The sequence below is a fragment of the Aspergillus pseudoviridinutans genome (assembly GCF_018340605.1).
Source record: "Aspergillus pseudoviridinutans IFM 55266 DNA, scaffold_1, whole genome shotgun sequence".
Taxonomy (NCBI): Eukaryota; Fungi; Ascomycota; class Eurotiomycetes; order Eurotiales; family Aspergillaceae; genus Aspergillus; species Aspergillus pseudoviridinutans.
In genome coordinates, this window is record NW_025091281.1 from 2,059,603 (window position 1) to 2,072,839 (window position 13,237).

Consider the following 13,237-nt stretch of genomic DNA (forward strand, 5'->3'; position numbering starts at 1 on the left):
GCCGGGATTTAGCACAAGTATATAGAATGCATTTTGTCTCTGTCCACATCTAGATAGTTGCTTTCGTTTCTCTTGTTAATCCTGACTTGACTTAAGGCCATTGATGGCCGGTCCGGTCTACTAACGTATGGATGGACACGTGCGGTGTTATCTCCCACTCCGTTTTGAACAGGAAATGCATAATAGTCCTAACCCTCTATCACCTAACGATGTCAATTGCATGCTAGGAACAAATATGAACATGGAGCTATGAAATGAGACAGCCTCCAACAATTCTTTATGTAAACTGCAGGGACAAGGAAATACAATACAGTACTGTGTGCTAGATCGTCAATACTGAAGGCAAAAAGAAAAAACGAGAGTCACCAGTCATCATTGCCTTGAAAAGGATATTGGTGAATAACTCGAAAGAACCCACGCTTCCCAGAGGAAGATCTGTTCACGCTTGACTGCGAGTCCGTCGTCCCCGAGGTCGTCGACTGTCAGAGCGCGCAGCTTTTGCATGGTCGCCTTTGGTATTGATCTCGTCGATGTACCTCGCGGAGCTAATGACATGTAATCATCGTCAAAGGCGACTGGCTGGGGAGGGCCAGAAGGCAAGTTGGCCACGATAGAGAGCGCTGGAAGGGCCTCTATAACGCTAACGACAGTACCGTTGCCGTTACTATAGCTGCTACTGCTACCGTTCGTGTGGTCGGCGGGTTGTGTTCGTCTGACGTAGTTGATTTCGTGCAGGTCTATACGTTCCAATTGCTCCGTCGTTTCGCGGAGGCAGGCTAACACGTCCCGCCAGCGTCCGTCCCGAAGGTGCACATTGATGAGCCTGATGTCGCGAATCTGTCGCTTGTGTTGAAGAACTATTGTGAGAATATCATCTGCATCCAGGMACCAACCCTGCAGGCTGACGGTTTGGAGCCGTTTCCATTGGACGCGATAAAACATCTGTTTTAGCGGGAGAAATACAGATCCACTGCCAGGAACGCCGAAATGGACCGCAGTCAGATTTCGAGCCGCCCGGAAGAAATCATGGAAGACGCTAGACAGCTTTGACATCGTAGTGGCCATCGCAGTGTACGACTGGAAGGTGATATCCAGGCTCAGCAATCGTGCTCCCAAGGCGGAGAACATCATGGGAGGAGTGTGCAGTAGCCTGATCATGGAGTCGGAACTCATTTGTGGCCCAACAAAGCGAATGGAGTTACAACTTGATTCCAGAAGAGAAATCGCCAGATTTTTGACTGCTCGAGTGCAAGCGGGCTCCCATTCCAGCATGGCTGATCGCTCCAGCGAGCGCCCTTGAATGTGTCCCATCAATGTCTCATCCGCCTCGTCTTGTAATCTCAGTAGTTTGACTTGCTGAAGACCCGAAAATGAAGCGATTGCACGCCGCAGCAAGAGGAGATCCTGGTTCTCCTGGACGATGTGTTGTTGGTCCTGCAACCGAAGCTTGATTGTGTTGAATAGTGAAGGATCGGTCTTTTCTATTTCAGTCAGGATTAACGGCCAGCCTGGAAAATATCAGCATCCTTCAATACTTCTTGGAGTCGAAAAATCTTCAGTTACTGTACCGTTTTCTGAATAGAATGGTCGCACCATGTAAGTGAAATACCTCACATGAGAGGCTAGTTGCATGGTCAAGAACTCTTCCAATCGTCCAAATTCATTCCGTGAGAATCGCAGGACGAATCGACGGAATTTCCTTGGGGCACCGATTCGCCTGAATCTCTTGCATACAAGTCTGAATCGGTCCAAGTTGGACTTCTCCCCATACAAATGAATGCGCGTACCATCAGTGTATTGTGATACATGCTGTGAGATCGTCGGAGAGGCTTCATGTATCGGAGGATCCAACTCCAAGAGGAACGAGAGTATTTCACTGAGCAATTCGTCCGCCAAGTCGCAAATGTGTCGCGGATTGTTCATGCTGTTCGCACAAGGAGGCAGCCGCATATTCGGCTGCTGTGACCAGTCGCAGCCACATTGAAATCAAGCCTAGTATGAGATGAGTTGCAAGCGGCTGCGCGACTTGGTCAATAATGCGCGACAAGTCAGCATGGGGGTCGACTTGGGTATATATATTGGGAATAACAAAAGAGTCCAAGATCAGGGAACAGGAAGGACCAGCGAGAAAGACGCCAACGATAAAAGGGAAAAATAGAAACCAAAAGAAGTAAAGGCGACGAGGAAGAAATGCATGCCTCTCTTGCAATGTCAGAATGTCAGTCTTGTCTAGGCTGGAGAACAGACAGACGCCGCAGATGCCACTGCGTGCATGCAGCCCGTTGACATGTCTGACGAGAGTTAGAGCAATCCACCCGGACTACCAGCCCGTTCGACCGGGATCATCGTCAACAAATAGTGACATTTATGATGGACGTCTACCCTGCATGCCCTTCTGCCATCAAAATTCCCGCTTCTCGAGGACGACTGGATATTGGTTCGCTGACTGGCACACAGAAGTCACATGATTGAAAGAGCATGCGGTTATCCAGCGCGAACCTGCAGGAGATTTGGCAGAGATGGAGGACGACTGGCTGGGAGTTGAGAGGAAAACCCGGTGAGTTGGCAGGACTAAAGGAGTCCAGGAGGGGAAGAAGAAGACGGAAGTGATCATAAGAATGATGATTGATCCGATGATGCGACAGGAGAAACAGCCGGCCGAGTCAGGACCTCTGCTAAGGCCGGCGTCGACCTTAGTCCAACTCTGTGCTGCAGACGCCCACCCCCGCCCCTGAGAGCAGAAAACGAATCATCGCGCTATCAGCTGCAGGTCTGGATTCTTCCTGTGACCGGTGCGAAAATCAGCGTGACGATTCTCTGCCTTTATTAGTCCTGGAAGCGCGTTCAGGAGAAACACCATGGTCGATTTCATGCAGGACGGGGTGAGGTTATGGTGGGACAATGCCATTGCTGTCCTCCCTAATCCTGACCGACCCGCTGAGTCTCGCATCACAAGAAAAGGAGAAAAGAATCCTTATCAGCCACTCGATTTCCGTCGGAAAATAAGACTCTCGCACTCTGAGCCTTTTGTTTGGGATTCCTCCATCTATGCTACAGAATGAATCAAGGAGAAATATCATCAAACAACCAGGTCCTCCGTTCCTCTTTTTTTCCCGGCAAGCATGGGGGAAGGCACTAGGGCAGCTAGGAACCCACACACTCAGGCACCATGAGAGCCATATTGATCAGAATTGCTCTTCCCATAGTCCATAGGATATGGACATTGTCGGGTGCTTATCTACGAAATTCAGGTTCCAGTTTAAGAGCACCGCTTGTCATTTGTCCTTCGAAACGTCCCCGTCTCTGACGGTCATGAAAGCAGGATATTCAGTCCGGGTAGGCTCTCAGAGCCTGGCTGAATTTAACTCAACTAACCTAGTCACTGAGCCGTGGCCATTTCCATACGACGCCGTCTGATATCTGTACTGCTTATTTTCGACGCAAAGCTTTCGCCATCGGTTGTGGGAACCTCCCCTGAATGTAAGACATCTATCTCGAAGACATCGAGGCTCTTCCACCCCTTCTTCGCTCGCTCATCATTGACAGCTGCGCCTCCCGAGCGAGTTTCGGCGGACACCACGAGAGCATCGATGCTTTCATCGGTGATGGTCGGTCCAAACGGGTCCGTGATTTGTACCAATTTCAGCGTCAATCCGCAACGGACCTTCATTAGCACATAATGGCCGTTGGGACCCGGCTGCGATACCCGCTCAACGCGCGGTGCACTTCTGTCCGGAAGGCTGAAATCCATAACCGCCATAAGAAAAGACGAAGTGCTCTGACATCGGTCATCCCAGCCTTCCAGAAATTCAGCATACTTTTTGTTCTTTAACAATGCATCTCCTGTGATGCCCACAGTCAGGAGTCGCTCAGGGATCGGGTCGAACTCTTCCACAGGTTCCAAAGCCAACGCAGTGGCAGTGAGGAGAAGTTTGTGTCCAATATGAAAGTGATCAAATGTGCCCCCTACAGCAACTGAATAATGCGGCGATTGAGCCTTAACTTCGGGAACTATCAATGTCTTGGGAGAGGGCCAGCTGGGTTGATTTGAGAGTGAATGCAAAGATCCAGCGTTCGGGTCTTTGTTCTTCGAATAGACACTATCAAACGCTGTTGCTAGGTACTGGCCTGCTTCGTTTCCTGGATAGTAAATCCAGTCCCATAGTCGCGAAGAATTTGCCAGCGATTGCAAATCGAGGATCGGTCCATGTCGTGGAGTCTGACGATCCTCTGCCGAGGTTGTGGGGAAATCAACAAAGATTACCCGAGCATCAATACCACCGGGGGCATCCAGCTCAATGCTGTGCTCGGCGCTGACGATTCCAATCAGCCTGTAGATATTTGCCAAGTAATGTTGGAGACTTGGGAAAATCTTCGCCCGAGGTTGAGAGCTTCGTGAGAGCAGACCTGGTATGGAAATAGCGATGTCTAGAATTGCAATGCTATTGACGCCATTAAGCGCCTTGCAGAGTTTGGAAAAAACAGTAGATAAGATCGGTTCATAAGCATCTTTGAATTGTTCAAACTTGACAGCCGGGGGAGGAGGGAGAAGAAGCAGAGCTGCAATCTCCTGGGGACCGTCATCGGAAGCCATCCTGAAGGTGATTGCGGGGGGGGGGGTAGACGAGGGGAAGATCGCAAAAAGATGACGGAGATCGGGCGGCAGATGATACACACTGGGCGATTATATATGCTGAGAAATTCAGCTGGACATTTTGGAATAGCCTTCTTGAGCCAGCGAATAGCAGAGAACTAAAAGACAGGGACGCAAACCCTGTGTTACCTCCGAACAAACAGAAGTAGTATGGCCGTCGGTCATGTTCTTCGAGAGACTCAACTCATCATCACGGCTGACTCAGCAGCACGAGACACCCCCAGCGACTCTTCCGTGTCTCATCCTCGACCTGTTGCTGCCCAGCCTTTGCCATTCGGCTTTTCTTTACGGTCCTTTTGGGTTTCTTTGCAAACTCCATGATGTGCTTGTGAAACACTACCAAGGTGATTTTTCTCTGATATGATCCCATACTGCAACACACAGGCTTGGTGCGGTCGGAGCTCCATACTCCTACCTGTACATGTCTCTCTCTCCCTCTCCTTACGGTAAAGTCATCTACTTACCGTGCTCTCAGAACTAGTCACCGGTGAGAAACTAGCGGGAGTTTTGGTTGTAGCTCAGGGAACGCTGCTTACCGAGAAAGACGTTCTTCTCGGGTTCCTCAACGACTGAGCTGCAACAGCATGTCGAACCCCGCGCAACCCTACGAGTCCTCTCGACGGACGACCATCTATAGCCGCCAGCCAGAGGAGCTTCATATCCCGTCCGGGGCGCAGACTAGTTCAGGCTTGCAGCGCCAATCGATGTCTCACGAATTATCGACAGCTACTGAGCCCCCAATGAACAACCTTCCTTCCATCAACGTCCAGCCTTCGAGCGCCCAACCAAGTCACTATGGGGCCGGTACCAGCAGTGGCAGCGGTACTCTCCCAGGAGCACTTCAACCAGGGAACGTGAACCGTCCTCCAGCAGTGTCTATGAACACAGCGCCTTCTGCGCTCCCAACGCTTACTCAACTATCTACCCAGCTGCAACCGCAGGCATCGCAACAGCCACAACAGCAACAGCCTCCGACGACCCCCCGTTCAGGCATGGTCAATTCGCATGGTCATTCGAGGTCCAGTCCTTCGAACCTCGAGCAACCCAAATATAGGCCGCACGGGGTGACAGAGAATTCCAGATATGGATCATCACCCGGTGCGGGTTTCCAGCCTCATACTCCGCAAGGAGCGAAATACTCCCCGCTTGGGTTGGCCGATATACGTCCGTCGGGGGATCTTCTGAGTGACGCACTCCACAGTCCGAGCATGCCTCCAATTAATGGAGATACTCAGGTTCCAACGAATAGCAACTACATCGCTCCTTGGCCCATATATGCGATGGATTGGTGTAAATGGCCAATTCCAGGAAGCTCGGGCTCCGTTGGCGGCAAGATCGCACTAGGAAGCTACTTGGAAGATAACCACAACTATGTAGGGACACCCCCTACATGCTTCATGATCGTTTGGGTTCATTCAAATTGCTGACTAGAATCCAGATACAAATCATCGATACCCATTTGACGCAACCAGACCCGGATACACCAGATGTCGCGCCGGGAGACATGAAAATAGAGTATGTCAAAACCGCGGAAGCCACACATTCTTATCCCGTCACGAGAATCCTCTGGGAGCCTCCGTCGTCCCAGAAGCAATCGACCGACCTACTTGCGACGTCCGGCGACCACCTACGCCTGTGGTCACTACCCACCACCCAGCCCTTGCATAGCTCCAACTCGATTACTCGTCCTGCAAATCAGCGGGATCCCCCTGCTGCCAAGCTTTCCCCCTTAGCATTGCTATCGAATTCAAAGTCTCCCGAACATACTGCCCCGATCACCTCCCTTGATTGGAATACGATATCTCCCAGCTTGATCATCACCTCGAGCATCGACACCACATGCACCATCTGGGACATTCCTACGCTCACAGCCAAAACACAGCTGATCGCCCACGACAAGGAGGTATATGACGTTCGATTCTGTGCGAATAGCGTCGACGTCTTTGTTAGCTGCGGCGCTGATGGTAGTGTGCGCATGTTTGATTTGCGCAGCCTGGAGCACAGCACAATCATCTACGAGCCGACCGAGAAGAATGACAAATGTATTGTCCTCCACATTATCCTGTGTTGAGTCTTGCTGACACGAGTGTTCTCTAGTAATGAGCCCTGGAAACGGTAGCCCTTCAGCTCCATCCAATTCCGTCTGGCCCCCGCCGCTTTTGCGTATCGCAGGTGTGTATTTCTAGTCGCATGCATGACCAGACATTACCTAACACAGTTGCAGCATCACCACACGACGCTCATCTCCTAGCAACATTCTCCCAAGACTCCAACATCGTCCGCGTACTCGATGTCCGGCAGCCGGGCCAAGCCATCCTCGAGCTCAAAGGCCACTCCGCAGCAATCAACTGCGTCGAATGGTCTCCCAACAGACGGGGTGTGCTCGCGTCCGGCGCAGACGACTGCTTTGTCCTCCTGTGGGATCTGATCAACCAGCACAATGCCGCACCTGTGCCCCCCGTCGTGCACAACCCAGGCACACCGTCAACGACTTCCGAACGAGGGCCAGCTGCGGCCTGGCAATGCGATTACGAGATCTCAAACCTGAGCTGGTCGCCTCAGGGAGGGACGACCGGTTCCGGCCACCCAAGGGATTGGTTAGGGGTTTGTGGAGGCCGAGGCGTGTGGGGAGTAGCATTATGAGATGGAGACGGCTATGCGATCTTTTGCTTCTAGACAACTTCTATTTATTCCCCTTTTGTTCCCTTTTCCTTACTTTCGCATCTATCTTGAGCCTTGGTTTGCCTTGCTTATCGTTCTATCCGACGGGTGATGAAAAATGAAGTCATGCATGCCGGTATATGGAGCGAACTGGATGAGTGATGATTGAATGATTGACTGAATTGAATCAGAGAAAACCTACAGTGCTTGACTGTGCCAGGGTGAGGGCTCACGTGTGGCAAAATTCAAGAAGGTATATAGAGATTCCTCCAATCTAAGTCTATTTACTTCTACTCCAGGTAGGGATGTAATATGTACAGCGCAAACGGGAAAAGGGCAGACCAAGCGGTTTGCGAATTGAAAATGCCATTGCCATTAACACCCAACACCGATTAGTGACTAGTTTGGGAGACGGCATTAACGTGCTTAGTGAATATGTGCGTTCGGCGTTGAATTCTGCCGCCCGGTCATCTTGACAAGCACTTTATCCTCCACCCACCGGGCGAATTTGACGCTGGGAATGTCGACGACGCGCCAGAAGACGTCGCCCGCCCAGAGGGAAACGGGCAAGCAAATGAGCCACCCGATCAAGAAACCCAGGCAGTACTGGAAATCTGTCTCCTTACCGGTGATTTTCCAGATATTCGGCATAAGCGAGTAGCCCAGGGAATGCAGGATGGGGCCATGGACGATGTAGAAGGCAAAAGAGATTTTGCCCAGATATTGCGACAGTGGGTTGACGAAGAGTTTCTGGATATCCTTGGAGTGGTTTATGCTGAAGACGATCAGGACTGCGCCGAGCGTCTGCGGGAAGCGGTGGGGTTCGGGGTAGGTCTTGGGGGTGATTCTCCAGGTCCACATGTAGAAGGGGGTCCATTTGTAGCCTGTGTTCGGAGCAGAGCCGAGATAGAGGCCGAAGATGAAGAGAGCAATCCAGAATTTGCGGCTTGAGAGGCGGGAGAGGGTGGAACGGGTGCGGTGCATGAGATTTTCGTCTGCGGCTGGGCGCTCCCATGTACCGTTGATCAGGTCGGCTTCAGCCATGAGCATGCCGGACAGGAACAGGACGACGTCCCACCGGCCCCAGCGCATACAGAACCAGACTAGGCCGCTAACCAGGGAGAGGCGAGCAACGGCTGTAATGCGCGAGGTTGCGATGATGGTGAGGAACAGGACAATCGAGCACCGGAACTCCACTGGGATCGTCCACAGGTGTGGGTTGTAATAGTTGTAGTAGAGCGCCCAGTTCCAAGGGTCCATGAGGTGCACCACCGCGAGGTACATGTCCCAGAATTGCTTGGTAAAGGACCTCATCAGAGGAGGATGCTGCTCGTTTGTGCCAAGGATGGTGTGCCCTTCATGGAGGACTTTAAGCGAGTAGTTGTAGACGCCGAGACGCACGGCAACGAAGACCAGGGCGATGCCGACAATGGAGGGAATGTACAGCCGGAGACCGCGACGAAAGGTCGAGGACGCTAAAGTAGCCAATGTTTGCTCCCAGGAGCGAGCACGGATCATCTTCAGAGGCTTGTAGGATAGCACATATCCCGAAATCACAAAGAAGATAGCAACCATGATGTGGCCGGAGACAAGGAGGTGAACGATGGGAAGGTGAAGGATCCCGTAATTCTCGTTATTGAAACCCCACCCCACTGCGACTTTCCATGTGTAGGTGAAGAGGAAATGAAAATTGAAGACCAACAGACAGGCCCAGCCTCTCAAGCCATCCAGCGCCGCGATCGCATGGAGTTTCGTGGACTGGGGAGGCTCCCCGCCCACCAGATGTTGCAGATAGCTCGGTGTGAGAGCGATGCCCAATCTTTTAAGCCAACGTTCTAAATATTCCTGCCAGTGGTCTGTGACGTGCTGTACGTGTGAAGACAGCCGATCCGGACGTGCGAGCACATTGGAGGGGGTGTAGTCGGATAGATTTGTCCAGTTGAAGGACGACTTGCTTCCATAGGGGCCTGACTCTAGGTCATCGAGGGGAATATCATGGATCGCAGGAGCAGTCCGAGTGTCTTTGTCAGCCAGCGACATGTCGTGAGGACGTTTGGATCAGGTATGAGTTTGTGCGAAGCGTTGGCGAGAGCCAGCACTCCATATACTGGTATAAACCGGGTCTGATTGCGCAATCAGATCGACAAGGCGATTCAAAACGATCCAGTCGTTTGAAAAATCGGGGGAAAATGTTCAGACAAAGTCGTCAGCTTAAGATATTCAACAGTAGGCGATAAAGGGTATATTCAAGATGCAGACGTGTTCCTTCAAGAGTCCATCAATCGGCAAGGCGCTAAAGCAAACCGGTAGACATTCTGAGGACAAAACCTCAATTGTTAGACTCGTCGCATAATCTCTGAAATTAGAGGTTCAAGAGGCTCTCACCTGTTGTGGACACCGATATAACATGAAAAAGAAAGAAAGATAGTGAGGAAAAAAAGAACGACTGACTATAGAGAGGGAGATTGATGGCAAAAGAAAGTGGTGGAGTAGAGGGGAGTGAGAAGGAAGAGGACAAATCAGACAGCCTCATTGTTTCCGTTGTCAACTGGTGCCGATCACCAATCCTGTCCGAAGTCAACAAAACATCTATCTATCTGCTTGATGCTGGGTATTCTCGAGTAGGTGGGTTTTACTATGCATCAATAACTCTACTGTTTGTGAAAGTATAATCCAGTTAGCATCCAAGACTCTGTGGAAGCTCTGTTGAATTGGCTCTATATAATAGCTCTACTATGACCTCAGCTTTGATCCACGGTGAGGGCACACGGAGAACGGAGATTTAATGGAATTTCCCGTGCATTGATGAATCTACCTCGATAGCTTCAGGAATTGCTTAGAGAGAATCAATTAGATAGAAAGTCGGGAGATGCGATGGCTCTCGTTGTCCATCGCTCTCCCGGCAGCTAGGTCAACCAAACCAGCCAAACTTTTTGGCTTCTCCAAATTCTCTCCGTCTCATCCACTCTATCTCCATCTCCATCTCCGTCTCCATCGTCATCGCACATTTGTTGTCCGAATTTATCCTCAACGTCCAATCGAACCGTCCCTACGAAAGACACCAGAGTCATTCCTTTATTTTTCATCCCTATCCCCMTCTCAATTCTTCCTTTCTGTTCTCCCTCTTTTCTTCCCTCCTTTCCTTTCGAAGAAGACAAAGAACAGTGGCCCCTCGACGCATCCCATTGCGACGACGGAGCCCCTGTGCTTCTTTTTATATAACCCTTCTTAATCTGGATGTCTGGCTTGGTCATTTTATCTTCTTTACCTCCCCTTTCCTCGCCTTCCTCGCCTCAGTGACTTCTAGTGAATAGTATCCATTATGGATTTGCGCACGATTATGAACACCGATGCCACTGGCACCTCCGATGCTGCCCCTGCTCCGTCGCAGCAATCGGTTTCTCGAACTGAATCCGTGTATCCTCCACGTCAACCGCAACAAGTCACCGCATCGCCCTCGTCCTCGTCGCCTTCCCATCCTTCTGGATTCCAACAACAGCCCCCTCAGCCACCTCCACTGCAGAGGCCTCAGGCGTCTCCAGAGCGATCGTCTTCCTATGGCTCAATACAATCGCCTTTCCAGTATCATCCGGCCTCTGCGCTGAGTGCTGGTCCGCGATCCCAACGAGGCCAGAGTCCGCCCACTCCAGCTCTTCCATTTGCTTCCTCCGGCTCGCGTGACTCCTATTCTGCGTCCGCCGGTTATAACGCGGCTGCACCGTTGGCCTCTCCATACACCCCGCAACCCGCGAGTTCTGCGGGCCCTTTCCCGGAACAGCAACAGCAGCAGTCGTATTTCGCGCAGCAGCGATCGCAGTCCATCCAGTCTGTCCTCTCCCCTCCATCCGCGACCAACCACTCATTCCCACCCAGAGAAAGCCCTTCCTCGGCTGCTTCGCAGTCGCATCCATCACAACTGTTCTCACCCCCCGCGCACGGGTCGTTGCCAGGTACTCCTCGAGCATCCGCTGCCACAGTTCTACCTCGTCAAACAACACCGTCCACACGTCCTCAATCCTCCGGTCATGACTCTCAATCACATCATGGCTCAAGTCCTTGGGTTGGCCCGGACTCTCAAGTCCACATGTCTCCAACTTCAATGCCAAGAGCTTCGCGTCAGGGTTCGAGACACCGGGAGCAGACACCGCGACAATTTCCTCCAGGAGTTGACAGGCGAGAATCGGATGAAAGCGTGAGCCCCAAGACTGCCTATCCTGCAGCGTCCCGACAAGGAAGCATGACGTCGACTTCCGAACAGAGGTTTGCAGCGCAGAGCAGTCGCACTGGGGACGGCGCAATGAGGGAGAACTCCACAGCGTCAACAATGAATATGTCGCAATCGCCCGTTGCTCCTGTGGACGCTCATACCGCGCCAACGACGTCTCAAATAAACAGCTCGCCTGCGTCCCAGTCATTCAAGCCCAACGAACCCCTCACTGGAGACGCATTTCCGACCAAGATGGATGTTACTCCCGACTTCAGACCCGATGCGAGTGACCGTCCTGCGAAGCGGAGGAGAAGACGATATATTGAGCCCCCTGTCTTCGCTCAGCGGTCTGTTCGCACCAAAGGGCGATGCCCGATGATTCCAAACCCGCACCCACCAATCCCGAAACATCTCAGAGACTCGGTCCAGAATCCGTTTGAAGCACGCCGACGGTCCGCCCCTTCACAAGCGCCAGCCGCTGCAATCGCGCCCTCGACCGCCGCAACAGTTGTGACCAAGTCGGAACTCCCACCTGTCAACGGCCCTCCAGTAGCCCGGCTACCCCCAGCCCCGGCCGCTCCGGCTCTCCCAACAGGTAGCTTAGGGCCATGGGAACCCTCGATCACCGGGTTCATACCTCATGAGGAGATTACCAAGCTTGTGTGCGACTTTTTGTTCCAGCATGTAGTGCTCAGGAACGATGCTACTGCTGCTCCCGCCGGCACAGCTGCGGCAGGCCAGGGGGCCATCATCGAGGTGGAAGCTAAGTTAGGGCACCTTATCGACATGGATCGCGGCGAGAGGCTCAGCCTCCCGATCTTAACGGAAAGCGTCATTAACAAGGAAAACCCTCGTTTTCGGACTGCATTCGAAAGTTCCATGACACTTGTGAGTACCCTTTCTACGTCTACCCTGGGCCGCTTAATTAACAAGTATTTCAGTCACAACATCGGGCAATGAACAACTTTCTCAACGAAGCCGTGAAAGCATCTATGCCTCAAACAAATCAAGGTCGAATTCCCCTATCCTACGCTCACAAAAAAGAGCGAGACACATTCTATGAAATTTCGCCATCCGAGCTTCCACCTGTCATCAGACAGAACCTCAATCCCCGTCACAAACCGAAGGTCCGCGTCACAGTCGACCAGCGCACTGGCGAGGTGCTCGCTAAGATCGTCAAATGCCGCATCGCCGACATGGACGTGCACAGTCCGCGCACAAGTGTAGATTGGCGAATCAGCGTCAACCTCGAAATGAGCTACGAAGGCGACGTCAGTCACCTCCCAATGGTAGACAGCCGAGGCGGCCGCGGCGGAGATAGAAACAAAGACCGCATGAGCTACAGACATTTGGCATACCAGATCGACCTGACCCAGGTTGCCAAATCAGAGGTAAGCCTTTCTTTTCTGGAGTCCGTCCCCGACTTCTGAACCAGTTCTGACGATGACCCAGCCCCCTAGCAAAGGCGACTTCGAACACGAACTCGAGATCGAGGCCTCCGCCGCTGAGATCCGCCGTCAGGGCCAGCTAGCCATGGCCGGTGACCCACAGAACCAATACGAAGACCTTGTCAAGGGATTTGTGGATAACATCCGCGTGCTGGCGCGTGCGGTGCCGCCTCCTTCTTGATATTGCATGCCAGGTCGGCAGGCTTCAAAAACCACGTATCATCGCTACTGCACCCTCTCTTCCAGGTAGAAGAAATACAGACTACT

At 52.1% G+C, this 13,237-nt stretch overlaps 5 protein-coding genes across 5 annotated transcripts; 2 read left to right on the forward strand and 3 right to left on the reverse strand.

Moving 5' to 3' along the window:
- Positions 1–372: 372 nt before the first annotated feature.
- On the reverse strand, positions 373–1,950 carry Asppvi_000732 (F-box domain protein; the record flags this gene model as incomplete). Its single annotated transcript, XM_043297038.1, has 2 exons — positions 373–1,508; positions 1,569–1,950. 2 exons carry the CDS (start codon positions 1,948–1,950, stop codon positions 373–375), a joined length of 1,518 nt encoding a protein of 505 aa, XP_043152973.1.
- A 1,429-nt stretch (positions 1,951–3,379) lies between these two features.
- On the reverse strand, positions 3,380–4,594 carry Asppvi_000733 (putative pantetheine-phosphate adenylyltransferase; the record flags this gene model as incomplete). The annotated part of the gene is made up of 1 exon (XM_043297039.1): positions 3,380–4,594. The coding sequence occupies one exon, from the start codon at positions 4,592–4,594 to the stop codon at positions 3,380–3,382; it is 1,215 nt and encodes a 404-aa protein (XP_043152974.1).
- A 644-nt stretch (positions 4,595–5,238) lies between these two features.
- On the forward strand, positions 5,239–7,297 carry Asppvi_000734 (WD repeat protein; the record flags this gene model as incomplete). Its single annotated transcript, XM_043297040.1, has 4 exons — positions 5,239–6,027; positions 6,093–6,696; positions 6,752–6,826; positions 6,879–7,297. 4 exons carry the CDS (start codon positions 5,239–5,241, stop codon positions 7,295–7,297), a joined length of 1,887 nt encoding a protein of 628 aa, XP_043152975.1.
- A 444-nt stretch (positions 7,298–7,741) lies between these two features.
- Asppvi_000735 (acyltransferase family protein) lies at positions 7,742–9,355 on the reverse strand (the record flags this gene model as incomplete). Its single annotated transcript, XM_043297041.1, has 1 exon — positions 7,742–9,355. The coding sequence occupies one exon, from the start codon at positions 9,353–9,355 to the stop codon at positions 7,742–7,744; it is 1,614 nt and encodes a 537-aa protein (XP_043152976.1).
- Positions 9,356–10,637: 1,282 nt separating this feature from the next.
- triA (putative mRNA capping nucleoside-triphosphatase) lies at positions 10,638–13,151 on the forward strand (the record flags this gene model as incomplete). The annotated part of the gene is made up of 3 exons (XM_043297042.1): positions 10,638–12,410; positions 12,464–12,913; positions 12,975–13,151. 3 exons carry the CDS (start codon positions 10,638–10,640, stop codon positions 13,149–13,151), a joined length of 2,400 nt encoding a protein of 799 aa, XP_043152977.1.
- Positions 13,152–13,237: the final 86 nt, after the last annotated feature.